This window comes from Ornithorhynchus anatinus, chromosome 2 (assembly GCF_004115215.2).
Source record: "Ornithorhynchus anatinus isolate Pmale09 chromosome 2, mOrnAna1.pri.v4, whole genome shotgun sequence".
Taxonomy (NCBI): Eukaryota; Metazoa; Chordata; class Mammalia; order Monotremata; family Ornithorhynchidae; genus Ornithorhynchus; species Ornithorhynchus anatinus.
In genome coordinates this window covers 45,337,921-45,365,405 of record NC_041729.1, presented here as the reverse complement: position 1 = coordinate 45,365,405, position 27,485 = coordinate 45,337,921, and the positions used below count along the sequence as shown (strand labels likewise).

The 27,485-nt window shown below is 41.6% G+C and overlaps 1 protein-coding gene across 2 annotated transcripts in view; it reads left to right on the top strand.

The window, feature by feature from the left end:
* CYTH3 (cytohesin 3) overlaps positions 1-27,485 on the top strand; it is a 115,133-nt gene that overhangs the window by 61,733 nt on the left and 25,915 nt on the right. For both annotated transcript variants that reach the window (XM_029057428.1, XM_007669292.3), the window contains exons 2-5: positions 12,082-12,164; positions 13,294-13,358; positions 13,824-13,890; positions 25,505-25,623. In XM_029057428.1, the coding sequence (XP_028913261.1) occupies positions 12,082-12,164; positions 13,294-13,358; positions 13,824-13,890; positions 25,505-25,623 (334 nt within the window). The remainder of the gene's footprint in view (positions 1-12,081; positions 12,165-13,293; positions 13,359-13,823; positions 13,891-25,504; positions 25,624-27,485) is intronic.

Genomic DNA, 27,485 nt, shown 5'->3' with positions numbered 1-27,485 from the left:
CAATAATTTTCTTGCATTGCTAATGGCCTGTTCCTGACCCATTCTGGGCAAAATCCTCATTGCCCTCATAGCTTCAAAAAGAAATTTCCCTTCTTTGGCATGAAAAGAGTCCATTCCCTTTAGCGTTATTTTCCTAGTCATCCCTGGAGAGATGGGGTCAGCTTGGGGCCTCTGGGAGAGTTGGGTTGTCCCAGGGCTGCCTAACTTAGAACCCCTACCCCAGAAGGTTTTAAGAGCCAAAACCATCAGTCAATCATTCGTATTTATTGATTGCTTATTCTGTGCCGCACACTGTACTGAGCGTTTGGGAGAGTACAATATAACGGAGCTGGTAGACACGTTCCCTGCCCATAGCGAATGTATAGTCTCCACAGATTCCTTAAAATCAGGCAGAGTCTGGACCTCCCCACAACTATTAATGATTTAAGGGGTTTCCCAGGACTTGCTTTAGTCAAGACATGAACCCCCAGGGTCAGAATGGAATGTGATAGGTGATAAGTTTAATGGGTGGAATTCCATTTGATTCCTTGCAAATTTGACTTATTGGGATGTGATTAACTCCCATTCAGGAGCATGGTCCTTGCAGGGTAAGTGCCTCCTTGTTTATACTTATATTGTATCTCCCAAGGCTTAGTATAGCGCTCTGCACGTAATAAATGCTCAATAATTACGATTGATTGATTGATGCTTCCCAAGCGCTTAGAACGATGCATTACCTCAAGTAATTCTTAAATAGATACTAAAACTAGTACTACAGAAATGGAAATGCATCGAATAATTGTGCTTGCTCGCAGTTTTTTGCCTGGCCATTGAGAGGAGTAAACATTCGTATCATTGTATAAGCCACTGAAATCTGCTTGTCTCCCAGATTTCTCTAAACAGGAAGATTGCACCAATAGAAGTCTGAAATAGGCAAGTGAGGCTCCAGACTGTAAACTCTTTGTGGACAGGGAACTTATCTACCAATTCAGTTACACTGTTCTCTCCCCAATGCTTAGTCCAGTGCTCTGGACACAGTAAGTACTCAATAAACACCACTGATTGATTGGTAGATTGGTTGAGCTAGAGCTCACATATACGCGGATAAGAATTATATCAAAGTTGGGGATTGAGAAGGAATTTTCTCATCCAAAAAATTGGTGATGGACTTGCACATTTTTTCCCCTCTCCCCTCCTCCTCCTTCTTGGGAGCAGGAAGTATCTGGGTTGGATTTAGGTGGGTGTATTCCCTAGGAGCATTTTCTTTGCAATTTCAGGGGGCAAGCAGTACTGACCCTCTGTTCTTTCCATCTCTGGCTCCCACATTTAAATATCTGAACTTGCATAAATAAGCTAACTTGGCCAGCACTGCATGCTGCAGTAAGTCTCATAATCACATTACTTGAGCTCAGGCAGTTTACAGAATGATTTGATAATTTAGTGAGATGTAAGTAGACATACAGGACTTCAGCATTTCAGGCTTTTTGAATTATTAACCTCTAAAATCTAATGGCTGTAATTTAAGACCTAATGAATACTTTGGAGTGGTTGAGCTGCCAGACTTGTAAATTTTATGTAATCTGCTTCTGACAGTAAATTTTCACAGTGCAAAATTCGCTTAGAGTGGGGTCGGTAAAGTTCAGTTAAAATAGCCCTCTTCCTGTGTCATTTTGCCTTTTGCAGGACCAATAGTTTAGAATAGACTAATAAGGTTGAGATGATGTTTAAAGACACCCAAGCCATTTCAAATAACCGATCACTTACATTTGACTAAATAGGGAGTGCTACTTTTGAAAAAATTCCATGATTTTAAACTTGTCATATGATGCCTTATCTAAGACTCATAGGAGACAGTCTTTGGTTATTTTTAATTCTCAAATCATAAAATTACTCACACCCCCCACAGCCACAATAATATGAACAATCATTCTATTTAAGATTATCACAACTTGAAAATGCTTCGGAACCATTTTAAGGAGTGAGAAATCTTCCTTTGAGAACTCACATGGAAAAGAACAGTAAAATGATCTATTTTTCTTTCTCAGCCAAGTACTTTTAGTTCAGGAAACAATTGTAATACCAAGCTTGTTTGACTCCTCCAGCTACATTTCCATTGCCAACACTATATACTGGTTTCTTCTAAGCTGAATCTCAGCACTTATTAAGAGGATTTGGGGGCCAAACGTCTGGGTATGTGAAAAGCTTGCTTGATCTGATTTTGTTAGCAAACCAGCCAAGAATAATAATAAGCCTCATACAAAGTCGATAGTTTTGAGATAATTCCGCTTTTGGAAACAAGAGAAAGGAAGAAAAGAGGGTCCCTTTCATATTTGTTCGAGTTTACACGATATCAGAAAAACCCAAGACACCCACCTCCTTATGAAATAGTCGGTGAAACAGGAACTGTGCTTTACCTGATAATCTTGTAGCTACCCCAGCATTTAGTGCAGTATTAGTATGTAGTAAGCACTTACAAATGTAGTTATTATCTCCATTTACCAGGTTGAGGTGGAGGCTGAGGGAGAGATCAATTAACATATCCAAAGCCACCCAGTAAGTCAGTGGTGCAGCCAGGACTGTAATTTTATATTTCCAATTTTGCATTCCAGCGGATTCCTGTATTCCAAGGCTACTTCCCTTTCTTAGCCTTTTAATTCCCATAAAAACTAGGGTGGCCTTGAAAAAGATTGAATTTTAGAATTTGGGGAGAAAAAATATCTCTGAAGTGTGTTATCTCACTGTCAGGTTCCAAGTACAAATTCTTGGGTGGTGTCAGCAAGTGAATCCAAACCCTAAAATGTGTCCTTATGGAGTAAACAAATTTCCTTGGCATGTAGTTTTGAGAATGGTATTTGCGTATACAAAATTGGGTAGTTTTCCAAAGATCATGTGGCTGAGGTGTTATTTTGTATGCAAAAAGTCATGAAGGAATTTTATTAAATCCCTGTGTTTACTGGATTTAAAGTAAATCTTGGACATTCAGAAACAGCCAACCAGTTAGATGTTAGATGTTTTTGAGAAAATCTAATACATCGTACAGAGAGTTTTAGGCAAAGTAGTCACACTTAACGGAAGTAGACAGTCCAATTTAAGTTGAGGTTCCAGTAGCAGTACCTGAGAACAGGTATTTAACCCTCATTTTACAGTTGAGGAAACTGAAGCCCAGAAAGGTGAAGTGACTTGTTCAAGGTCACACAGCAGGCAAGTGGTGGAATTGGGATTAGAACCTGGGTCCTCTGACTCCTAGGCTTGTGTTTATCACTATGCCACACTTTCTCCTCCTCTAGACTGTAAGTTCCTTGTGGGAAGGGAACATATCTAATAACTCTGGTGTGTCGTGCTCTCCCAAGCACTTAGTACACAATTCTGCACACAGTTAAGGCCCAAAAATCACTGATTAATTGCTTCCCAGGCTGCTGCTATCTCTCATCTGTCCATTGTGATACTACATAGTTTGAGGTTTGCTTCAAGGTGCCTTTAAAATATTTTTGTCCACCTATTTTATGGTTTCTCCTATTCAGTTCATAAGAGAGTAGTTGTTTGCCTCCCCTGCTAGCATTCCTTCCCCTCACTTGTATTGCCCATCTAAGGTATGATGAGCGGCCCATTGCTTCATGCTGGTGGTCTCACTGTGTTCCAGGACCTCTCTCCATGAGTTTGATGACAGGCATACAGGATCCATGCCTGTAAAGGACTAGTGAATATTTGGACAAAGGATTTTTCTGCATAAAACTCCTTTTATTATCATTTGGATGGATTCATTTAACACAGATTCAGCTCTTTTGGGGAAAGCTCCAGGCTAAAATGGATTACAGTGCTCTGTACACTGTAAATGCTCAATAAATACAATTGAATGAATTATCATTAGTTCTGCCAGGTACACATGATGTTAAATACCATTGATGACAGAACACCCACCTATTGCAAGGACAGAAATGTCCACTTTTTAATCCTCTCCTCCCCGGCATTATTGCCATCTTTGACTTGCCCAGGACTGTTGTTGTACCTTTATTATCCGTGGCAGGGTAGAGGGATAGAGGGATTTTCTCTAGCTCTTGCTATGATCTTTAACCCATGGGGACAGCTAGAGAGGAGCTGGGCATGGAATTGTTGATTCTTTCAAACTGGGGGCCCCAGACAACTGCCTGCTTCACCTGCCCCTAAAACCAATTGTGCATTGACCCTACTTAGCACTGCAGGAAGGAGGGGGATAATAATTATGGTATTTAAGTGCTTATTATGTGCCAGGCACTGTACTAAATGAGGAGTAACCTCTGGATAATGTCCCCCTGGGTGGCAAGCCTGGCTCAACATCAGTCCAGGTACCCTGCAGCCAAGGCTGGCCTGCTTTCTGGACCTCCAACGTGCCCCAACTGCCCCAGCTCACCACCATTACAGCCTGACTATCCGCCCCCGAGTTCATTCCCTCAGACTTGGGGCTGAGCTGTGGGCCATGAGACTGGAAATCACCCCTCCTAGTCTCCTGCCTTTTCCCTGCATACCATTTCTGTATTGGCAAAGGGTAGAGTTAGGACCGGCTGGGATGAAATGACCAGTTCATTCAATCATGTTTATTGAGCGCCTACTGTGTGTAGACCATTAAGGGGGATAGCTCTTCTTCAGGAGTGCAAACAACAGAACTGGCCCTTCCCCAGTGAAGTTGGGTTTTTAGGTGAATCAAATCAGTTCGACTGATAGTAGAACTGCACTTGGGTCTTAAATGGCAATTATTCCTAGCAGCAGGGCAGTAACAAATAATTAAAGTAAATGGAACAGTTAGTGGTCTTCAAATGGGCGGGTGCTCTCCTGCTTCTAAGAATAAGTGCTTTCAAAGGTGAAAAGAAATCATATCCAAAACCAGACTTGAGTGGCTAACATTTAGACAATGCCGAATATATTGCTATAGTGAGTTGAATGCAGTGTAGAGACTGGTTTAAGTACAAGCACATATCATCTTTCTTAAAATGAGTATAAACCACAGGACGATCTCATAAAAGTTGAGTAAGCAAAAAGAGTGGCAAATGAGTTTTAATTTGAACAAATGCAGGGTAATGTATCTAGAAAATAAGAATCCAAACTAAAAATCACATTTTGTAGTTTAAGCTACCAGACACGATTCAGGAATAAATTTTTGAAATCACCATTGATTTCTCTTTCAGGTTATTGGTTTAATGTAGGGCACAGACAAAAAGTGAACAAAAAAGCAGGCATAATAATAAAGGGATACAAAACAAAATAAAAAGCATTATAGATACTATTGATTGATTATATAAAACAATAGTACATCCACACCTATATTTCTGAGTGAGGTACTGTTGCCCCCATAAGAAGCAACATAATCGAGGTACAGTAAAGGGTAACCAAAATGATCAGGGGGTTAGCGTTTCTTCCACAGAAGGATAGATATGAAAAGATTAGATCTTGTTAACTCTGGAAACACAGAGGCAGAGGAAGGCGTAATTGAAGTGTACTGTTGGGGGTGGGGGTTGTCCAGAGGCTACTTATCCCTTCTTTCTTGCCGTACCCAGGAGGATCAGTGCACAAGCTGATTTTAGGGGCAGGTGAAGGAGTCAGTTGCCTGGGGCCCCCAATTTGACAGAATCATGAAGGATTATGGGCAGGGTAAACATGGAATGGTTGTTCTTCAAATCCCATAAATCCAGGATGAAGGACCACCCTCTGGATTTTGAAGGTGTTAGGCTTCAAGCAAACAAAACATACTCCTCACTGATCTCCTGGCCTCCAATCTCTCCCTCCTATAGTCCATACTTCCCTCTACTAGCTGGATCATTTTTTTAAACATTGTTCTGTACATATCTCCTCACTCAAAAACCTTCAGTGGTTGCCTGTTTGGCACCAAGCTGAAACTCCTGATTATTGGCTTTAAGGCACTCAGTCAACTCTCAATCCCTCTCTCTCTCTCCCTCCCTCTCCTTCCCTCCCTTCCTCTCTCTCCCTCCCTCTCTCTCTCCCTCTCTCTCTCTCTCTCCCTCCATCTCTCTCTCCCTCCCTCTCTCTCCCCCCTCCACGTATCTTCCTTCTTCCACGTCTTTCCAGCTTGCACTCTTTGTTCCTCTTAAACTCATCCCACTCTGCCTTATTCTCATCTCTTTCACCATTCTTTTCTTGCTCACTCCCTCCTTCTTGTTTAGATCTCCCTGCTGTTTATTGAACACTTAATATGTTCAAAGAATTGTACCCATCTTCTAATCTCTGCAGGTCACATCTCCGGGAGGCCTTCCTTGACCATTTATAATCTACCTATTTTATAACCCCAGTTGTCATTTTAGCACTTCTACACTACCTAAGCACATGTCTTCCCAGTAACTAGATTGTAAACTCTTTGAAGGTAGGGATCATGTGTACTGATTTTGTTGTATTCTCCCAAACAGAAGCAGCATGGCATAGTGGATAGAGCACAGGCCAGGGAATCAGAAGGACCAGGGTTCTAATCCTGACTCCACCACTTGTCTGCTGTGTGATCTTGGGCAAGTCACCTAATTTATCTGAGCCTCACTTACCTCCTCTGTAAAATGGAGATTAAGATTGTGAGCCCCATATGGGACAGGGACTGTGTCCAACCTGATTAGCTTGTACCTACCTCAGTGCTTAGTATAGTGCCTGGCACATAGTAAGCACTTAACAAATACTGAAAAAACCCCACAAAATCCAGCACAGTGATCTGCACACAGTTTATACTCAAATAGTACTGGTTCATTGGAAGAATCCACAATAAATTACTAGAAAGAAAAGTTAGATAAACTAGAAGGCCCCAAAAGAGCTAAATAGACACCTGGATTGACTCATGATGGATTATTAAATGTAGACATTAAAAATATTAGTAGCTGTTTTCTACTGTTTGCTACTGCATTTATACTTCCTCCTTCAAAGCCCTGCAAAAAGCCATGAGATATGCCCTGGTTAATAATAATAATTATTGTTATTATGGTGTTTGTTAAGTGCTTACTATGTGCCAGTCACTATTCTAAGCACTGGGGTAGAGAAAAGATAATTGGGTTGGACACAGCCCCTGTCTCACATGGGGCTCACAGTCTTAATCCCCATTTTACAGATGAGGGAATTGAGGCATAGAGAAGTTGTAACTTGTCTACTGTTTGTCTTTGGGCAAGTGGTGGAGCTGGGATTAGAACTCATCACCTTCTGACTCCCAGGCCTGTGCTCTATCCACTAGGCCATGCTGCTTCTCTTCACCTTCCCAGTCACCTAAGGTGACTGCGTTTCTGTTCATTTATGTTTATCCCATGGTTATTTGCTGCTTTTTCATTCCTTCCCAAGATTTCCAGTGAAGGTTTTTTTGGTCACTTTCTCTGTTCTTGGACAGTGTTTTTTTCAGAAGAGTATTTGGATTACCAGCCCTTGTGAGTCAGTTGTGCTGATCCAGACATGATTGCTATGGATGCTATGACTGAAGTGAAAATGACCACTTTAGCAGCAGTAATATTTATTGAGGGCCCACCCAGAGTACTAAACATTTAGGAAGACCCAAACAAAGAAGTGATACATTCCCTGCTTCCAAGGAGCTTACATTCTCACAGGGGAGACAAGCTCATAAAAATATTTACAAATATTTACAAATACAATATTTCTAAATAATTGAATGCACAGGTGAATGAACATATATATACAGAAGTGCTGAAAGTGACCAAGTACCCAACTGCTAGAGTTGGTTGATGGCTTTATACAACTTGAGTGCTGGGCATTACTCAAGGAAAATGTGTCAGAGGGCTTTAAATATGGAGCAGGTTGTAATCTGTTGGATTTTGGGGAGAAGGGAGTTCCAAGCTAAGGAAACAGAGTGAGATAGGGGAAGTAGGTGGGGGAGCCTAGTATGAGGTACAGTTAGAAGGTTGGTTTGGGAAGAACAAAGACAGGAGGGGAGTAGCGGGTGAAAAGGACAGTGTTGTAAGAAGGGTTGAAGTGGTGGAAGGCCTTGAAGTTAACTGTGAGAACGTCCAGAAACAAACGTTAAGCTCAGTAGTCAGTGTGGAAGTCCCAGTTTTGGCACAGAAGTGATTGCTGAGGCACTGCATGTGTTGATCTTCAAATATAGTTCTACCAGAGAAATGGACGATGATTTTTATGTATTCCTTGCACACGTAACCTCATCAACAAATGAAGCAGAAGTGGAAATAGCACCAAGTACAAAATGAAGCTTCAAGGAGGAGCTGCTGAAAATAGAAATCCACCAAAAGCATGAAATCCAAAGGCAACACGAGGATGAATTCAGATGCCTTGAGTGAATATTTGGAAATGATTAAAAAAGACTGTGAAGAGTTCAAATGAAAGAAATTAAAAGCCGAAATGAAGGATAGCTTTGAAGAGGGTCCAAAGTGATATAAAATTTAAACCTAATATCTCAGTAACACTGAAAGATAAAAATGGAGAGAGTACAATAAGCAAGAAGAGGGAAGTGTATACCGTACTCTGTTATTCATCTAAAGTGGTTGTAAATTGCATTCAACAAAGAGTTAAACAAGAACTGGGCCTGGGAGTAATTTGGGAAGATGTTGAAACAGATTACAGTTTGAAAAGCAGAAAATGCCTAGGCAACAATAATATATAGTTAGAATGAGCGAAAGCAGCAGTCCCTCTTTATTGAGACTGGCAACATGATTCAACAAAACTGTCAGGAAAAGACACCCCAAGTGCATGGAGGGTAATGAAAATAATATTCCTGATGAAGAAAGGAGTTGCTAAAGATTTTTGAAAGTATCCTTCAATTCTTCTCACACACATGCACACTTTTCAACAGAATTATATTAAACCACATCACGAATGACTCCAAAGTCTATTCTGAAAGAGAGTAAGCAGGGTTCGGCTCGTGATACTCAATTATTCATCACTTGTACTCCCACTGCAGTGCGGGTGGGATTCATCCTCTTACCATGCATTGGCACAAAGCGTATTGCCACCCCTTAGTTTATTAATGATAGAACTTTAATTATAAAAATTTTTAATGTATTGTAAAAACAAATATAAAAACATATTTATGTCCAGTATGGATGCTGTGATCGAAGTTAAAATGACCACTGCAGCAGCATGGCTTAGTGGCTAGAGCCTGGGCCTGAGAGTCAGAAGGTCATGGGTTCTAATTCCAGCTCTACCACTTGTCTGCTGTGTGACCGTGGGCACGTCACTTAGCTTCACTGGGCCTCAGTTCCCTCATCTGTAAAATGGGGATTAAAACTGCAAACCGTATTCATTCAATAGTATTTATTGAGCGCTTACTATGTGCAGAGCACTGTACTAAGCGCTTGGAATGTGGGGCAGAGACCGTGTCCAACCCGATTATGTTGTATCTACCCCAGTGTTTAGAACAGTGCCTGGCACATAGTAAATGCCTAACAAATACCGTAATTATATTATGAACTTATTTAGGAATTTCCAGCACACGGTGCCTTACCTTCTTTTTAGCAAAGGAATTGATGGCGCTGTTATAGGAGATCAATGACAATAATTCCATCACAACCCAATTTTTTCCATTGTTTTTTTCTTTAGCTAGTTTACTCCACTCAATCTGTATTGTCCATCACTTAATAAAATAAATAAAAACATAACAAAATAGACTGTCTCACTTAGGCAACCATTCTGTTCCTACTTCAGATTTACTTATGGGCAGCCACAAACAAGGAAAACCAATGTATTGTTTTCTTTGTTACAACATTCTTTTCTATTTTGCGGGGCACAATTGGAAAAATTGTTCATATGAAAGTTTTTTGTAATACCCAAACCTAGAATGCTTTGCATTTAATTTAGGGGAATTTAGCACCATTTCCCATGTGCTGGAACAAAGCTGGAATAGACTTGACCTACATAGAACTCGTGGAGAAAATGAGCTGCAATTGGAAATTGAAAATCATGGTGATTGATTGCCCGTGCTATATAAACCCACACAGAGAGACCAGAGTGACACGATCTTGCTTATGCTATGCACAACCACATTAGATTTGTGATTTTTAGGAAACTCCAATGAGAAGGAGGAATTTGTTTTGACACACTGACACACCTCCTCACTGGCAATTGAAGTGTATTTAAAGGAGGTTGCAGAAATGGAAAGGATAATGCTAGAAGCAAATATTTCTCAAAAGGATAATGGAAGAGAAACCCAAGAAATGGAAAGGGACACCTACCATGACCAGGACACAAGTAGAGCCATTATATTTAACAGAGAATAGAACAGGAGAACAGTGCAAATCTGGTTCATTGAAATGATAATGGCAATGTGTTTACCAACTCTGTTGTATTGTACTCTGTCAAGGACTTAGTAGAGTGCTCTGCACACAAGTGCTCAATAAATACCATTGATTGATTGATTGACTGTACACATTGGTAAACAATCTGTGGAAAAAAGGACATTCTGATGCCACTGTTTTGCCATTAATTGATGGATTGGACTGGTAATGAAGAAAGCAGCGTGGCTCAGTGGAAAGAGACCGGGCTTGGGAGTCCGAGATCAGGAGTTCGAATTCCGGCTCTGCCATTTGTCAGCTGTGTTACTGTGGGCAAGTCACTTAACTTCTCTGTGCCTCAGTTACCTCATCTGTAAAATAGGGATTAACTGTGAGCCTCACGTGGGACAAGCTGGTTACCCTGTATCTACCCCAGCGCTTAGAACAGTGCTTTGCTCATAGTAAGCGCTTAACAAATACCAACATTATTATTATTATTATTAAAAAGGCCAATGAAAAGGAGATAGAACTTCAAGAGAGCATTCCTATCAAAGAAATTAGGAAATGTACAGGTGCCCAAATTTTGGATATTCCAAATGGATGATTGAAGATGGGTGGAGCAGCTTAGACCCAGGAGCTGAAATGCCAGCATTTAACACCGAGAGCCTACTGGGCAGACCCAGTTGGATTCAGAATATTTGGGAGGGACTTGAATGGTGAGATGTTGTTGACTTGCATCTATGGAGGAGTGACTGAAAACAAATTGGAGATAAGGGATTCAAAGGACCACATCCATTCTCCAACTCACTCTTTTGGGAGAATTTTCCTAAAGGAAGTAGGGCTTAGAAGAGTTCTAAATGTGGGAAAAGAACTGAGTAGTTTATGACAAAGGATGGCATTGAAAAGGGCCTGGAAGAAAGAAAAATAGAAGAAAGCAATATGATCTGGGATCAATTTTACTTGGGTGGAATAAATCGAGTGGGTAGTAGTGTGGTGGGAGATGAGGGAAGCCGTGTAGCCCACAGTGGATTTAAACCAGTTAAAAAACCTGAAATGAAGTGTAAATACTGTCATTTGAGTATGCTCTGGAGGGATGGTGAGCTAGTGGAGTGGAATTATGACAGAATGAGAGACTTGAAAGATGATTTTGGCAAGGCAATTTTGGACAGATTGAAGGGTGAGCATTATGAGGTGAGGCAGTAGATAGGAGGTAGTACCTGAATTACAGACATTAGCTAACCATGATCCAGGTCAGTAATGTCATAAAGGGAGGGAGAGATGAAATGGATCTTGCAAGTGCTGTAGAAGTGGCAACTGGATTTTGTAATCGTTCTAGTGGGAGATAAGTAGAGCAAGAAAGTTTTTGCCATAGGTCATCTTACCTATTTGTGTTTGACCCATTTATGTCCAGTTTAGAAAGTTGATTTCAGCCACAAGTGATGTTAAAAGTAATAACTGAATTGAAGGGATCCTGAGATTTACTGAAATGAAGCAGCATGGCACTGTGGTAAGAGCATGGCCCTGAGAGCCAGAGGACCTGGGTTCTAATTTTGGCTCCGCTCCTCACCTGCCGTGTGACCTGGGACAAGTAACTTCACTTCTCTGTGCCTCAGTTCCCCAATCTGCCAAATGTGCTCCCTCCTACCTAGAATATGAGCCCCATGTGGGACCTAATTATCTGTATCTACTCCAGCACTTAGTATAGTGCTTGGCAAATACCACAATTATTATTAGTATTACTATGTGAGAAATAGTATGTACAGTTCAGTTTTGTTATGTTCAGTTTACTCCACTGATTTAGAAAAGCATAACTTTTCTCTTTAATTTCTCCAGATTATGACTTGTGAAGCCTTTGACATCTCTGGTGTAAGAATTCTGCTTATATAGTAATTTCTCATTCTTCTACTTTCAGTGCCAGATGACCTTTCATTAGAAGAGAGAGAAGAACTTGTAAACATTCGGCGCAGAAAAAAGGAACTTATTGACGATATAGAGGTAACAAATCTTTGTTTCAGATGAAACCTGAAATCTAGGAAAGCGGTCCAGTAACTTGGTTTATTAATGAAATTTTTTCAAAGAAATGTAATAATTTTTTAATTACTAGGGTCTATTAGAAAGTGGGATTCAGAGGAACATGGGGGATGGCTAAGTGAATTGGCAGAGGGTGCATTTTAGAGGGTACAAAATCAGGCAGAAACTAAAAGGAGTCAGCAACCACTTAGGGGTGTTTGTTCCCTGCCCAGGAAAGTAATGCCAGAGAAAGTATCGAAACCTAAGCAGGCCCAGGCTTTATTTAATACAGCTTAATTGCCTGATACAAGGAGAAGACTTATGGAGCAATGTTACCATTCCTTTTAAGAAACTCATGGTGGTGCCAAGGTAAATCTAATAGAACAGAGGACTTATTGGAAGGAGAAGTGTGGTCCCAAAATAGAACCCCCAATCGTCTCATGTTGCTTATTTTGGCACAAAAAGAAGCAAGATCCAGAATGGCTTTCTGCATTGTTTACAAAGCGTTAAGCTGTGTAACTCTCTCCTCTTGAAATTCTCCTTTCCTGGCGTGAGGAAATCAGACTGCCTAGTTCAAGCACTCGATGTGGGAGAAAAGGTTTTTTTATCTTTGGTTGGTTTATTTCCAATCTACCCCCTGTTAACTGCTCATGATAATAAGGTCCATTTGCCGTCTTCATTAGGAAGAGGAGGGCCCTTGTCAAATTCTTCCGAGAACATGATTGGTTATTAAAGGGAATATCGGAGACCATATGCAGGCTAGTGTTCAATGGACTGACTTCATCGTCATACTCTCTGCAAGTCTTTTCTTAGTGTATTTTACAAAAATTGAGGGTGTTCCAGCATCCGTCTACTCAGGAGCTCTCAGTGGTCAATTGGCCTCTTCCTTGACATGGCAATCTCAATATTACTGCTTTTGATTTCTGCTGGACTTGTTCTGAGAAACTCGGTACTATTTTTAACTATCCTTAACCCTCCAACATGCCAGTGAACAATAATACTTGGTGTCCCAGTAGAAACTGTAGTAGATAGTATTTTTAGGAGGCCCAAATCACCTTCCAGAGGCCAGGGAGGATTCAAATTCTTTCACCGAGTTATTTTCCTTCTTCAACAGAGGCTAAAATTTGAAATAGCAGAAGTGATGACGGAGATCGATAACCTAACATGTGTAGAGGAGAGGTAAGCCACTTGTTTGCACACCTGCAGTTAAGTCCTCCTCTCCCTTCCCCACAAAATGCAAGACCAGGTAAAAATAATTCACTCCCCCCGCCCTCCTTCCCTCAGGTTGTATTCCTTATTCTCTGCTTTTTAGTGCATTGTTTAGTTTTATTTCCTCTGAGCTGAACTGAAGTATTTCAGGAACAATCAGCTTTGGCTTAGTGTATCCTGTGTAAGGAGAGATGAAACTGTGATTACTGGCTTCATCTGAGAAAGTGTATGTGAAATTGCTGAACATTAGCCGTAATCCAGAGTAACCATAAAGCTTCTAAGGGATGTCTTTCTGAGAGTAAATATGCTCCTCCCTCTACTCTATTGTTTTTAAATGAAAAATGTATGAGAAAGCTGCATTTTCAAGAATCCCCCAAATTGGGGCATTTTGTGAGAACATCTGGTAATCATTTTGTTTTAATTTCAAATGAATAGCAAAACTACCCAGAGGAATAAGCAAATAGCTATGGGAAGGAAGAAATTCAACATGGATCCTAAAAAGGTAAACAAATCATTTAGACTTGTTTGAAATACAAAAGTCTTCTTTTTAAAATTGTTGCCTATCAGTGGTGATTCATGGCCCACAGGTATGTGGTAATACCATTCTGGGCTAAATCATCCTAATCCACCCCCATGCCTCCCCACCTTCTGCTTGCTCCACAGATCATTTCCCTACCCCAACTCTACCCTGGTTCCAAGGACTTCAGCAGGGTCTGTGCCCATTCTGAGCATTGAACCTCTGGTCCACGTCAAAAAGGCCAGAGAGGTGAACCTGGGGCCCCCTACCCCTGCCAGCCTTGCCCTACTTTCTAACGGGTGAAAGCAATTACTCAATGCAGTAACTTATCGTTGAACTCAAGTGATTCAGCGAACACGGCTAGTGCATACATGTTCAGCGGGGATTCTTCACTGACATTTAGCTGCAGTGGTCGCCCATCCAACTCCTTACCATGGGCCTCAGAGCACTCAATCACCTTGCCCCCTCCTATCTGCCATGACCCAGCCCACACACTTCACTCCTTTAATGCCAACGTACTCACTTTATCTCGATTTTGTCTATCTTGTCTCCGACCTCTTGCCCACATCCTGCCTCTGGCTTGGAACGCCCTCTCTCTTCATTGCTGACAGACAATCACTCTCCCCTCCTTCAAAGCCTTATTAAAAGCATATCTCTTCCAAGAGGCTTTCCCCAACTAACCCATTTCCTCTTCTCCCACTCTCTTCTTTGTTGCCCTTGCACTTGAATATGCATCTTATTCATCCCTCCCTCGGCCCCATAGCACTGATGTACATATCTGTAATTTATATTAATGCCTGTCTCCCCCTCTCAGTTTGTGGGCAGGGAACATGTCTACTGACTCTATTATGTTGTACTCTCCCAAGCACTTAGTACAGTGCTCTGCATGCATGCAATAAGTGCTCAGTAAATACCACCAATTCATTAAATTCAGGAAACCTGTGCACAGAAGCACTCTCCTTCTCAGCTTGGTATGTTAGCAAAATTGATCCATTTTCAGATGTTTAATTTAAAATATTCAAATTAGGAGGAAAAAAGTGTAAGAATAGAATTTTAAAATTATTTTGGATTGGCAGCACACTATTAGCAAGACAAGAGTAATCATCGTCGCCATCTTTCTTGACCTAGGTTGGCCAAATAGAAATAGTAATAATAATAGTACCTTGCACCGGCTTAAGCACTTTTCTTCTTCTAAAGTCCATTCATATAATCTGTATGTGGTGGGAGAGACAAATATTATTATCCCAATTTTACAGATGAGAAATTGAGGAAATGGAGGCCCAGGGAGGTTGTGACTTGCCTAAGGTCATACACCGGGTCGTTGACACAGCTAGCACTGCAACCCAGGACTCCCAGCCCCATCCATTAGTGGTATTTATTGAGTTCTTATTGTGTGGAACTTACAGTCCAGTGGGAGAGGTAGACATTAAAGTAAATAACAGGTGGGATAAATGGCAGAGTGTAAGACTATGAATGTATGTGGGGCTGAGGGTGTGATGAATGCCAACTGTTTAGGAGGTTCAGATCCAAGTGCATAGGCAATGCAAAAGGAAAGGCTAATAGTGGAAATGAGGACTTCATCAGGAAAGACTGCTTGAAGGAGAAGAGGTTTTAGAAGGGCATCTTAAGGTAGAATGATTGGGGGACAGTTAGATATCAAGGCGGGAGGAGGTTTGTTTTATATCAGATCTCACTGTCTCCCAAAGCTGATGCTCCCTCAGGCTACCCTCCTTTTCACATGCAGAACTGGAATTAGAAAAGGGGAAAGAGTGGTATCCCTTCCTTGGCCAACACTGCTTAAGCCATAATCTCTCCCATGGCAGATAGATGATGAGAGTTAATGTTATAGATACAGTTGAATGAAAGCAATGGGGTAAATTACCTAGGGATTTGGTGCTATGAAGGTGTAGTAGTAGAAGTAATTGTATTCATTAAGCACCTACCATGTGCTAAGCACTGTACTGAGTGCTGGGAGAAAAGAACACGGATGAGATGGCCCATAATTGATTTGTCAAATGTGGTCATTTGAAGTGGGAATAAGAATAAAGCCAGCCCAGTTTTCCTTTCAGAGTTTAAGTGGTATTTGCTGAGTAAATGGCATATATGCCACTGGTGTATGGAACAGACAGGATTACATAGTTGTGGTTAAAGACGATTATTTTTCATTATTATCTTCTTTCCTTCCACTTTAGTGAATGAAAGTCTTAATTGCCCATCCTCATTTACCTCCACCGCAGCTTTTTTAACCTATTTTAATGTTGTCATGACAATCTTCTTTGGCTAGAGTAGGTTATGCTACTTGCCTTGAAGTTGGCTAAAGAACTCTCTTGTCCTTCCTTTCTCATTAAACTCCATTTCTGTATCTAGGAAAGCATGAAGCCTAGGTTCAGGACTGCTTGCTCGAGTAGGTGGGCTGGCCCTGGGTAGTGGGGAGAAGGTGGCTCTTGCATCTTGGGGAAGTCAGGGGAGCAGATATGAATGGCATATACCTTTGTCCATTTTCCTCTACCCCTCCAGTCTCAACAGGACCTGGGACTAGAAGCCGAACACGGCTGCCCTCCTGTCCCTGCGAGACGGGGACCCAATCAATCAATATTATTTATTGAGCACTTTGGGTGGAGTACCTTATTAAGCACTTCATGCTGCTCCAACAGGAGCAGTAGCAAAGGGAAGGGGGAAGAGAGGAATTAGATGAGCCACTACAGAGAGGAGGGAAGGAGCCAGAGGGCCAAAGGCCTATGAGCTGTCCAGGTAGCGGCAGTCATCCTCTGTGGGGAGGGAGGGAAGGAAGGAGGAAGGAACTTGACCATGCCAGGACAGGGATTTGGAGAGGGGCAGTCACTTTAGTAGGGATAAAGCTCCCTGCAAGCTTGGGGAGGAAGGAAGACACCTGCAGGAGGTTACCAGGGCTCTGCAATTTCTAAACTCTTTGAGAGTCACGAAGCAGCTATACCCATATTTGATCTACCCATCTCATTCGTTGTATAGCCACCCTGGCTCTGATCACGTTACTCCAACCATCATGTTGCCTCCTGTCTTCCCCTGCAAGGGTTATTTCACTAGAGAGAAACAGAAATGTGCTGTGGACACTTCCTCTACAGCAGTCAGACCATGGCTTGACTAACGAAGTACCTGGACTGAGGATGACTGCAACACCACAGCGGTCCCAAGGACCTTATAGAATTTTAAATGTATCAGCTGACATGTGCATTCAAAAGTCATCAAAATGTATTTGAAAGACATAAAACACCCTGTTAGTTATTTAATTGCTATTCAGCAACAGCATTTATTGAGTGCCTACTGTTTGTAGAGCACAATATTAGGTTCTTGGGATCTTTCAATAGAAAGAAAAGACAAATTCCTGTCCCTCAAAGAGTTTACAGTCTAGTTCCATGTGCTAGTTTGCCAATCTTCTCTAAGCTCTGAGTTTTGGTTTTTCTTGTGGTCCTCATCCTCCAAGTCTTTTGGGTAGATTGTTTCTAATTAGTGATATTGTGGTGGATGGTGAAGGTATTTCCTTTATAGTAACATCCCTCTGGGCTCCTGCACTATCATAATTTACGAAGGGAACAGTGTGGCGAGGAGTTATAGTGTTCCCATTTTTAAACTGCTTTTGGACTTGCTTGTGAACCCAGCCAGGGACTCTAAGTGCAAACTGGTTGGAACTGAGTAACTCTTTGTTGTTGTTTACTAAGTACCTAGGCCTGTCCACTTTGCAGAAATCATATACTCACTGTATACTGTGGATAGTCCACGTGTGAGTTGTGAAGCTGAACAGGATGATGCAAAGAAGACAGTGTCCTATTGTGTTTTTATGCTCTTTGCCAGGGTGAGGTTCCCAGAAGTGTTTACTTACTTTGAGCCCCTTGTGGGACGGGGACTATGTCCAACCCAATTAACTTGTATCTACTCCAGCACTGGGAACAGTCTTTGACACACAATAGGTGCTTAACAAATAACATAAAAGGTTGATAAGCTTATGAAGCAGCGTGGCTGAGTGGATAGACCATGGGCCTGGGAGTCAGAAGCACCTGAGTTCTAATCCCGTCTCCACCACTTGTCTGCTGTGTGACCTTGGGCAAGTCACTTAACTTCTCTGTGCCTCAGTTACCTCAACTGTAAAATGGGGATCAAGACTGTGAGCCCATGTGGAACAGGGACTATGTCCAACCTGATTAGCTTGTATCCATCCCACTTAGACCTGTGCTTGACACATAGTAAGTGTTTAACAAACTATTATAATAATAATAAAACTGTAGAATCTATTTTTTTCTGGCAAAGCAGGCCAAACTTATTCCAACCTGTTGTCAGATGTGGCAAAACAATTTCCAAAATCCATCAGAGTGCTCTAATAGGGAGAACAGGATTTATGAGGTGAATAACTTCACTGGTGAAAGACAACAGAGTAAGTAGTAGTTTTTCTTCCTCACAGTTAAGCTAGGCCCATTGCTCTTCTTAAAGAGATTCAAGGACAGCTTTCTGTACAGAAGGAAGCACAGTGTCTGCAGAGTCAAGACACCTGTCTTAGTGGCCAGCCTTTTAGGAAAACTGTACTCTAAAATTGTAAAATAAATTCTTAAAGAAAATTGAAACCTGCTGCTGCTTATTTTAGATTGCTATAGTAGCACACAAAATAGTTTTCATAGCCTCTCTAGAAACCCAGATTTGATTGGAGGTTCAAGCACAGGGGAAGGAAGAAGTTGAGTTCTTTCAAGTTTCTCTAGCCTCAAAAGTGTCACTGAAAGTAGTTTAAAAACTGGTCTTTCTACATCTTTCCAACTTCCTTTTTCTACCCCCTTCCCTTTCCTCTTCCTTAAAAAGAAAAATATGCCCTTATGCTGAACCGTGCTGTTGAATATCCTGGAGGGAAGCCATTGAGAACTACCACTAATGGAGACAGAATGCTGTTTATCATAGAGCTGGCCATTGGTCTTCACCCGGGATGCCATTGCTTATGTTTGAATTTTCACGGGGTGATAAAGTTGACTGTTAGGGAATTTCTTTGTAGGCCATCAGAAATAGCCCTCTGCTTAGGATATTTGGGAATATGACTCCTTTCCCCATGGATTTGAGTTTCCAGGTTATTTTCCTGAGAATGCTTACCATAGTCTTAGATCTAGAGAATGAGTTGATTTAGTTCTTCTCTCCTGTCTCAGATGAGTTATATGTATTGTCCCAACTGGTCCTTGGAGCTGAAAAGTGACTCCTTCTAGTATGGGTGTCCAGGTCCCTGACATTGAACCTATTCTCGCTGCTCATTTATTTTATGTGAGGTCTGTAATGTTTTCTGGATGCTTGCGTTGTTGCCGCTTCAATATATCAGATCTAGAAGGCTGAAATCTCTTAAAAGGCAGACACTGATGACATTGAGATTGGTTTGGAAATGGAACAGAGTTTAGTTTGGAAATTTCAGACAGCTAGCATTCTGTGTTTATTATGGTCAACAATGCAATAATGCAATGCAATAATTCTCTTACCCTTTCAACATTTTTGAAAAAACGGATCTCTCTGACCCATTTGTCTATATAACATTCAGAACTTTTCCTGGATTGCTTGTGCTGTTCTCGCTAAGGCTTTTATTTTTTTACCATTTACTGTAACTGCTTTGCTCAGTTTCTTCCCATATTAAAAAAAAAATCTCTGAAACTTAATTATTACAGACGAAGGAATAAACAGAAACTGAAGTAATTACCTTCAACAATTTTTTTAGAATTTTATGGAGTGCCTAAAAATGATAACTTACATGTTGCTTTAAGTTTCACTTCTACGGGAAAAAAAAATCAGTGATCTTTACAGAAAGTGCCATGTTGGGCACTCATGTTCAACAATCCATGATGCTTCAGGAAGAGTCCTGAAAGAATCCTGGGAATCTTGGGAAGCAGAATGGCCTAGTTGATAGAGCATGGGCCTGGGAGTCAGAAGGACCTGGGTTCTAATTCTGGCTGTAAGACTGTGAGCCCCATGTGGGACAGGGACTGTGCCCAATCTGATTAGCCTGTATTGACCCCGGTGCTTAGTACAGTGCTTGGCACATAGTAAGTGCTTAACAAATACCATAAAAAGGGATGTTATTTTCTGTGATGAAGTAAAATGAAAACTGTTGTCAGTGCAAAGAGCAGTAGCTTAGGAGAACCACAGATTCTTTCTCAAAGTGAAGTGAGCCAGACTGTGTGGGTCTCAAGGAGATTATGAGTCCTGGGTTATGGATCCTATAGGCAGGGGACCCAAAGAATATTCCTAGGAGTAGCAGAGAGGGGTATCCCAGGAATGGAAATTGGACCTACGAAGAACATAGGAAATGCCAGCATTGGATAAAGTCAGCCTCTGCCAAACCTACACCACTTTAGAGGGACCAGGTAATGCTTGCCCTCCTTAATATTGAATCTAATGTTTAGAGAGATACCACCTGCCAACCCCGTGTTTACCCCTCTACAGCCCTAATTCTCCTACTTACAAATCAATTAGTCAGTTGATCACATTTTTGAGCATCTTCTCTGTGCAGCTCAGTGGAAAGAGCCCGGGCTTGAGAGTCAGAGGTCAAAAGTTTGAATCCCAGCTCTTCCACTTGTCAGCTGTGTGACTGTGGGCAAGTCACTTACCTTCTCTGTGCCTCAGTTATCTCATCTGTAAAATAGGGATTAACTGTGAGCCTCACGTGGGACATCCTGATTACCCTGTATCTACCCCAGCGTTTAGAACAGTGCTCTGCACATAATAAGCGTTTAACAAATACCAACATTATTATTATTATTACTAAACACTTGGGAAAATACGAAAGAGAAGACGTGATCGCTGCCCTCCTGGATCTTACATTCTAGTGAGGAAGAAAGACACTTAAATTATAGACAGGGTGGAGTAATAGAATACAAAACTATAAGCAGTGAGTCATAATTACAGAGTTGCCAAACCGTTCCTTGTGTTTCATTTTATGTCACCTTCCTAATGATCACTGGCATTTGGCTGGTGTTTTTGGCTGCAGTTGTCGCATGTTGGACTCAGCAACAAAGAAGACTCACCAGCAATGCTGAGATCTCTCTTTCCCAAGTAGTGATCTCTGATATTGTCATCATCATGTAGTTGTAATTTTGATTAGTTTTCCCTCAGTGTATCATTTTTCACTTGCTGTACTGCTGTTTTTTAGTGCAGAAAGAGCACGCCAGGTGGAATCTGTTTGTGAGTAAATACTGGGGAGTGTGTGTACATCTCAGAAAATAAGACTTAGCTTATCTGACCCCAAATCGTTTTCAATTTCCAGAAACAGTTTGTAGTTTTCCTCAACAGTTTAAAAGGTTCCTCTCAATATCCTTCTGAACACGTTGTAAAACTGGCCTATGGAGCACAAAAGCAATTGCAGTGACTGAAAGGATGGCATTTCTGGAAATGGGATTATAGTCCTGAAAAAGCTCACCATCATTGCAGGGGTCTGTTTCCTCTCCGGGTAGGTGAGCAGTGTGTCATATGACCGTGTGGTCAGAGCACAGTGATATAGGCCCAAGTCCTGGGGGCCAGTTCTAAGCTAAGTTCTGAGTGCTCATCTGAAACCCTGGTTCCACTTTCCTGAAAGCTGCCAAGGTTTGGAACTCCCAGAAAGAGCAGAGGGACATGAATGTGTTTGATATATTTGTGCACGTTTATCATCATAGCTGTTAGGAAAATGGGGTTGGAGTTTCAGACTCTTACTCTTTGTTAGTCACTTTGGTCTTTGCCAGGATATTGCCCCGATATTGCCCGTATTTTTCAGGATTCCTGCTGGGCCTGCCAACTTCGTGTTATATCCTAGGTAATTTTTTGTTCAAAAAACTTCACCTCTCGTGATATAGCTCCAGCAGGCTTTCTCCTACTTGCAGAACCAGGACTAGAACTCAGGTTTCCTGATTCCCAAAGCTGTGCCCTTTCCATAGTAGAATTGGAGAAGGTACAAAAGAGAGCAGTTGATCAGGGGGTAAAGGAGCTTCATAGGATAAACTAAAAAGATTAGGTATCTTCACTTTGGGAAGACCGAGAAGGGTCATGATTGGAATTTTTGGAATTGTAAGACTGGGCACAGGGCAAGCATGGAATTGTTGTTCCCCAAGACCCACATCACCTGAGCTAGGGGGCACCCAGGGAAGCTTGAAGGTAGACAGTTCAAAACAAAAAGATGATTTTTCTCAAAGCAACTGGTAAATATGTAGGATTTTTTAAATTGTAGGAAATAGTGCAGTTAGATAATATCAGGTACTTCAAGCAAGATGTGGAGAAATTCACGGATGAGAGGTAGATGAGTTATTGCAGAGAAAATTAGAGGCGATAGATGGTATAACCGTAACAATGCTCGGAAGTCAACTTTCCCAAATTATTGAGAGAAGCAGCACTCTGCCCCTTCAGCCCAGAGCAGAAGCAAAGAACTGCTGACCCCAGCAGTGGGGAGGGGGGTCACTGGGCTGAATCTTCTTTCTACTTCCCTGCCGTGGCCAGCTCTCTCACAGGCTGCAGACAGCAAGGGCTTTTCTTCAAAACTTCAATACACTTTCATGGCCCTGCTGTCTGTTTCCTTGGGAAATCCTGTGTACAGTGTGTGTCGCCCAAATGCTGACTTCCTGGGAATTATAAATCAAGGAAAGAAGTAACTGAAAGCCCCAGCTTCCATTTGTTCTTAAAATGATTTGTACTGACCAAGGAGTCAAAACCAACATCTTGAGTTAGCAGTTTTGATGAAGTGTTAGGAATAGACACTGTTAGGGAGCCAAGTGTCCAAGGAGAAGTTCGTTCTCCTGATCAGAGCTGGGAACATAGGACTGGTGCTCCCTTGTTACATTTTCCTGAGTCAATATGGGCTAACTGGGGTCTAAGTCAATTTGGTTTTTACACTTCTTGCTTTACTTCTGTTAAATGAACAATGGGCCTGGTGGTTATAGCCTTTCTAATTCACAAAGATGAGAGAATTAATGAAATAAATACAATTTCCCTTTAAAATGTTTTGAGGATCTCTTCATGAAAGACCGGAGACGATAGCTTATGAAAATCAATCCATCAATCAATGATATTTATTGAGCACTTACTGTATGCAGAGCTCTGTACTCATCGCTTGGAAGAGGACAGTATAAAAGGGTTGCTTGTACTCACACAGCGATAGCAATTCCGTTGATGTCCAACTTTGTCAACATCGCCAGAGATGGGTTTTCTTAAGGCAGAACTTTCAGATGAGCAAATCGTCATTCTCTTCCTCCATTATGATTCCTTTTATCTAAGGGTATTTTGCTAATATGGGCCCAACAAGAAAAGTTGAATTTAGCAAGATGCTTTGAGTTTTTCCCCCTTTCACTTGTTTTTAATCAATCCCTGGATGCAGAAGACTGTATTAAATATTTGGAGTACAACAGAATAAGTAGACATGCTCCCTGCCCTTAAGGAGTTTACACTCCAACCAGGGAAGCAGGCACTGAAATAATTTGCAGATAGGAGGAAGAAAGAAAAGAGGAGAGAAGGATTTAATGCTTAAGAAAGAGGGTATGCAAGATAAGAACCTAAGGGCTTCAGGAAGTTTTGAGTACCCAAATGCTCATGTGACACAAAAATGGCAGTTGGTGGGACATATCCTGGGAAGATTAGATTATAAGCCTCAGTAGGATGGGGGGTGTCTAACCTGATTAACTTGTATTTACCAGAGGACTTAGTGCTTGACACTTAATAAGCACTTAGCAAATACCATAATAATAGTAAAATTAATTGAGGAAGGCCTCCTGGAGGAGATGTGATTTCTTAAGGACTTTGAAGATGGGGAAAGCTGGGATTTCTCCCCGCCCTGAGAGAGGGAGTTCCAGGCAGGGCGGAGGAGAGACAAAGAGTGAAGCACAGGTTAATTTAAAGAGGAGTGCAGAGTATGAGCTGGGATGAGGTGAGAGAAGAGAAGGGATAAACAAGAAGGAAAGAGCACTTGAATACCCTGAAGTCAAAATTCTGCTTCGTGTGGAGAAGATGAGAAGCAGCATGACTTAGTGGAAAAAGCATGGGCTTGGGAGTCAGAGGATGTGGGTTCTAATCCCGGCTCCGCCACTTGTCTTCTGTGTGACTTTGGGCAACCCATTTCACTTCCCTGTGCCTCAGTTACCTCATCAGACAAATGGGGATTACGACTGTGAGTCCGGTGTGGGACAACCTGTTTGTCTTGTATCAACCCCAGTGCTTAGAACAGTGCTTGGCACATAGTAAACGCTTAACAAATGCCATAATTATTATTTAGTATTATTATATGTACAGAACAACATTTTAGAAAAATGATCTGGGCAGCAGAGAGAAGTTTGGAAAGGAAAGGGACTGGTGGCAGGGAGACAAGTAAGGAGGCTGATGGAGTAGCCAAGTCGGGTATGACAAGCCTCTGGACCAGCATGGTCGCCAGAATGGCTGAAGAAGAAGTGTGGATCTCAAAATATTGTGGAGGAAAAACTGACAGGATTGTTATTATATGTTACCCTCTATTAGCTTATTCCTTTTTCAGATCTTATGCAAATGAGATTCCAGTCAGGCTCAAAATTTCATTCCAATTGTGGGCCTTCTTTTTCTTTGAGTTGCTCTTCCAGTGAATATGGATTTCACTACACTCCTCTATATAGAAAACACTCTTTAGAAGTGCATCAGTCAGTATTAGATTTTCAAGTAGCCTTGCCTATAAATATGAGAAATTTATGAACCTATCAATTTTTTTTTTTTTTACCGGCTTGTTTCCCAAATAGGCTTTCGGTGAATTAAACTCATTCATTCATTCAGTCATATTTATTGAGCACTTACTGTACTGTACTAAGCACTTATTGGTACTAAATGACTCTTTGCAAAGGAATTAGGATGAGGTGGCCATTCTTTTTAGCTGCCACGCAACCTACTGTTTAACCCTGGAAGAGCACTGGTATTTGTAAAAATTTAATTTTCACCTAAATAATCCTTGAGCGTTGACACTGTTTCTCATTCCTTTGCTATTTCCTCTAACCCTTCTTGTCAGAACTTGAGGTATGAAAACTTCTTATGAACTCAGGTAGAGGACTTGCTACAGTGATAACTCTGTATTGCCGCATACTTCTGGGATTTTTGAGGGGGGCGGAGGGCGGGGAGGGGAAGCACAAACTTATGTGGGTCACCAGCACCCTGGGTAGCTCTTCAGTATGTGGTTTCACTTGCCATATTTTCTGCCAGTCATTAGGGTGGGGACATGTCCTGACTGAATTAAACTTGATGTAATACAGTATAGTTCCCTGCAGTTTGCTTTTCAAGGCTAATGGGAACTGATTACACCAATAAATGAGATTCCTAAAACTGGAAATTTTAAATCTCTTCTGCCTTGTAATCTTTCCAAAGTTAATTAACAATTGCTTATTTGAATGGAGAAGGTAATCTTCCAGTTTATCCCACATTTTGAATTCCAGGAGGGAATGAGCTTAGTTTCCTTTTTAGTTACTACTAAACTTCGTTGTAGCTGTCATTTTACCTATGCTTCAGTGTTTGTGGACATTTTCTCTAGTGTGTCTCAACCAGGAACGTATTTAAAACTAAGCATGTTTTTGTCTTTGAAAATGAATGTCAGCATGAACTCCCAAACAATGCCTTCTCTCTTTATTTTCCTCTTCAGGGGATTCAGTTTCTTATAGAGAATGACCTGCTGCAGAGTACCCCAGAAGACATAGCCCAGTTCCTTTATAAAGGGGAAGGACTAAATAAAACAGTAATCGGGGACTACCTTGGTGAAAGGTAAGTCGATTGTGAATAAGCAGTTTTGTTGGAACAGCAACCCCGGGGCTCCATATACAGTTCTTGGCTCAGGATGGTGTCCTGTCATCGGTCCTGGGCAAGTTAAGGCTTCTGCACAGTTGTTCTCTTTCAGTGATGGCTTTACTCAAGTTATTCTCCAAGCAACCTATAATAATTAGGAACTCTTTATTTCTACTTCCAGCTCTGCCCCAGTACATTACTTAATTTGCTGAGCCTCCACTTTCATCCGGGGTTAGCGGGCATGATGGGGAAGGACTCTGGATTGTCCTGACACCCACTTGGACTGTCTGTGGCTTTGGGATCTTTAACCAAAAGGGTTCCTGCTGGGTGGATGTGACTGCTCTTTTTAGACCTTCTTGGAAGCCTGTAGAATCACGCCTTGATGGTTTGCCCAGAAGTGGGGCCTTGTGGAAATTACAGTTTTTTTAATAGTGTTTTCCCCTTTCGGTGGGAAGGCTGGATGTAGGAAAAAAGTAGTATTAAGGAGGGGGCGTGGCTAGTCAGACCTATCCCACACCCTTCCCTAGTGAAAAGTCTGCTCATTATGTGGGTAGTTCCATTAAAGTTAATGGAGGCCAGGGTGGTGACTTAGAAGTGAGCTCATATCCCCTGAGTACCCTAAGCAGGCATTTGCAGTTAACCCAAGTAAGTGTTTTCTCAAAAAAAAAAAAGGGGGGTGCTCAGCAGCTGTTTGCCAAAGGGTGTATGTTTCTAGCTCTTTATTAAAAATGCTAGAGCAGAAGTTAAACATGGTCTCTGAAACTTAGATGACATAATGTGCTCGAGAAGCAGCAGCCCCAGCTATTTCATATTAACCTTAAAGCTGTTCTGTAACTTTGGAAATTGCATTGTGCACAATAGACATGTTACTATTATATAATGACATTTTTACTGTGCGCAGCCTGAAAATCCTACACTGGGTTGTTACGGTTTTGCCGACGGAGTCCCTTGTACCAAGGGATTTGCTGAGAAAAAGGAGTGAAACCAGCTCCCAGAGTTGACTCTTTTATTTGCTTTAATGAACTCACAGGGAGAGTTCTCTACCTGAGCAATTCCCATTGAAGTTTTGTAGCTTCAGTGTAATGGTTTTCAAAATTAGGTTGCATTCAGAAGTAGGTGATGACTTCACTAGTTTTGATGGGACAAATATAGGCTGCTTTGAACAAGACTTACCCCAGAATCCTTTTCTAACAAGCTTCCGGTGTACAGTTTAGAAGAGGAAGCCAAGTCTAAAACCGTGAGCTTGGAATGAAATTGGGACACTGATCAGATGCCAGATACTATGCTAGAAAAACAGAAAACCAGGATCCACCAAAGTTATTTTCAGAACCAGTTTGGCAGCTTGCAAAGTCATGGAGGTAAAAAGAGGGATTCCAAGTAAAAAAATCTGAGAACCTAGCAGTCAGAGTTAAAGATAATGCCAGGTGAATTTGACCCCATATTACTCTAGCCTGCTCACTCCTGTCATGTGTTCAGCTCTAACAGCTGACGTGACTGAGAGAGTGTGGTTTTGTTTTATTTTTCTCATCTTAAGGGCCAGGCTTTTTAACAGACCTGGGATCTGGTCTGCCTCAGTCACAGATCTGTCTTAGAGCAGAATCTTTATTAGCTGTCAGGTAGAAGGAGGGAGGGAAGGAGCCCCAAGCACCTAGCTTGGTAGGAGATTTTTAGGTCCCAGGTGGAGTGGGAAACCTTTTGACTTGTAAAGAGAGCTAATTTGAAAGCAGAGTGTGTGTTTTGGGGGGTGGGGGGGGTGGGGGGGGTGAAGAGGGATACTTCTCAGGAGGTTGCTACTTGAGCCAGTATTTGGATATGCCCTTTAGTATGATTTTTCTATCTTC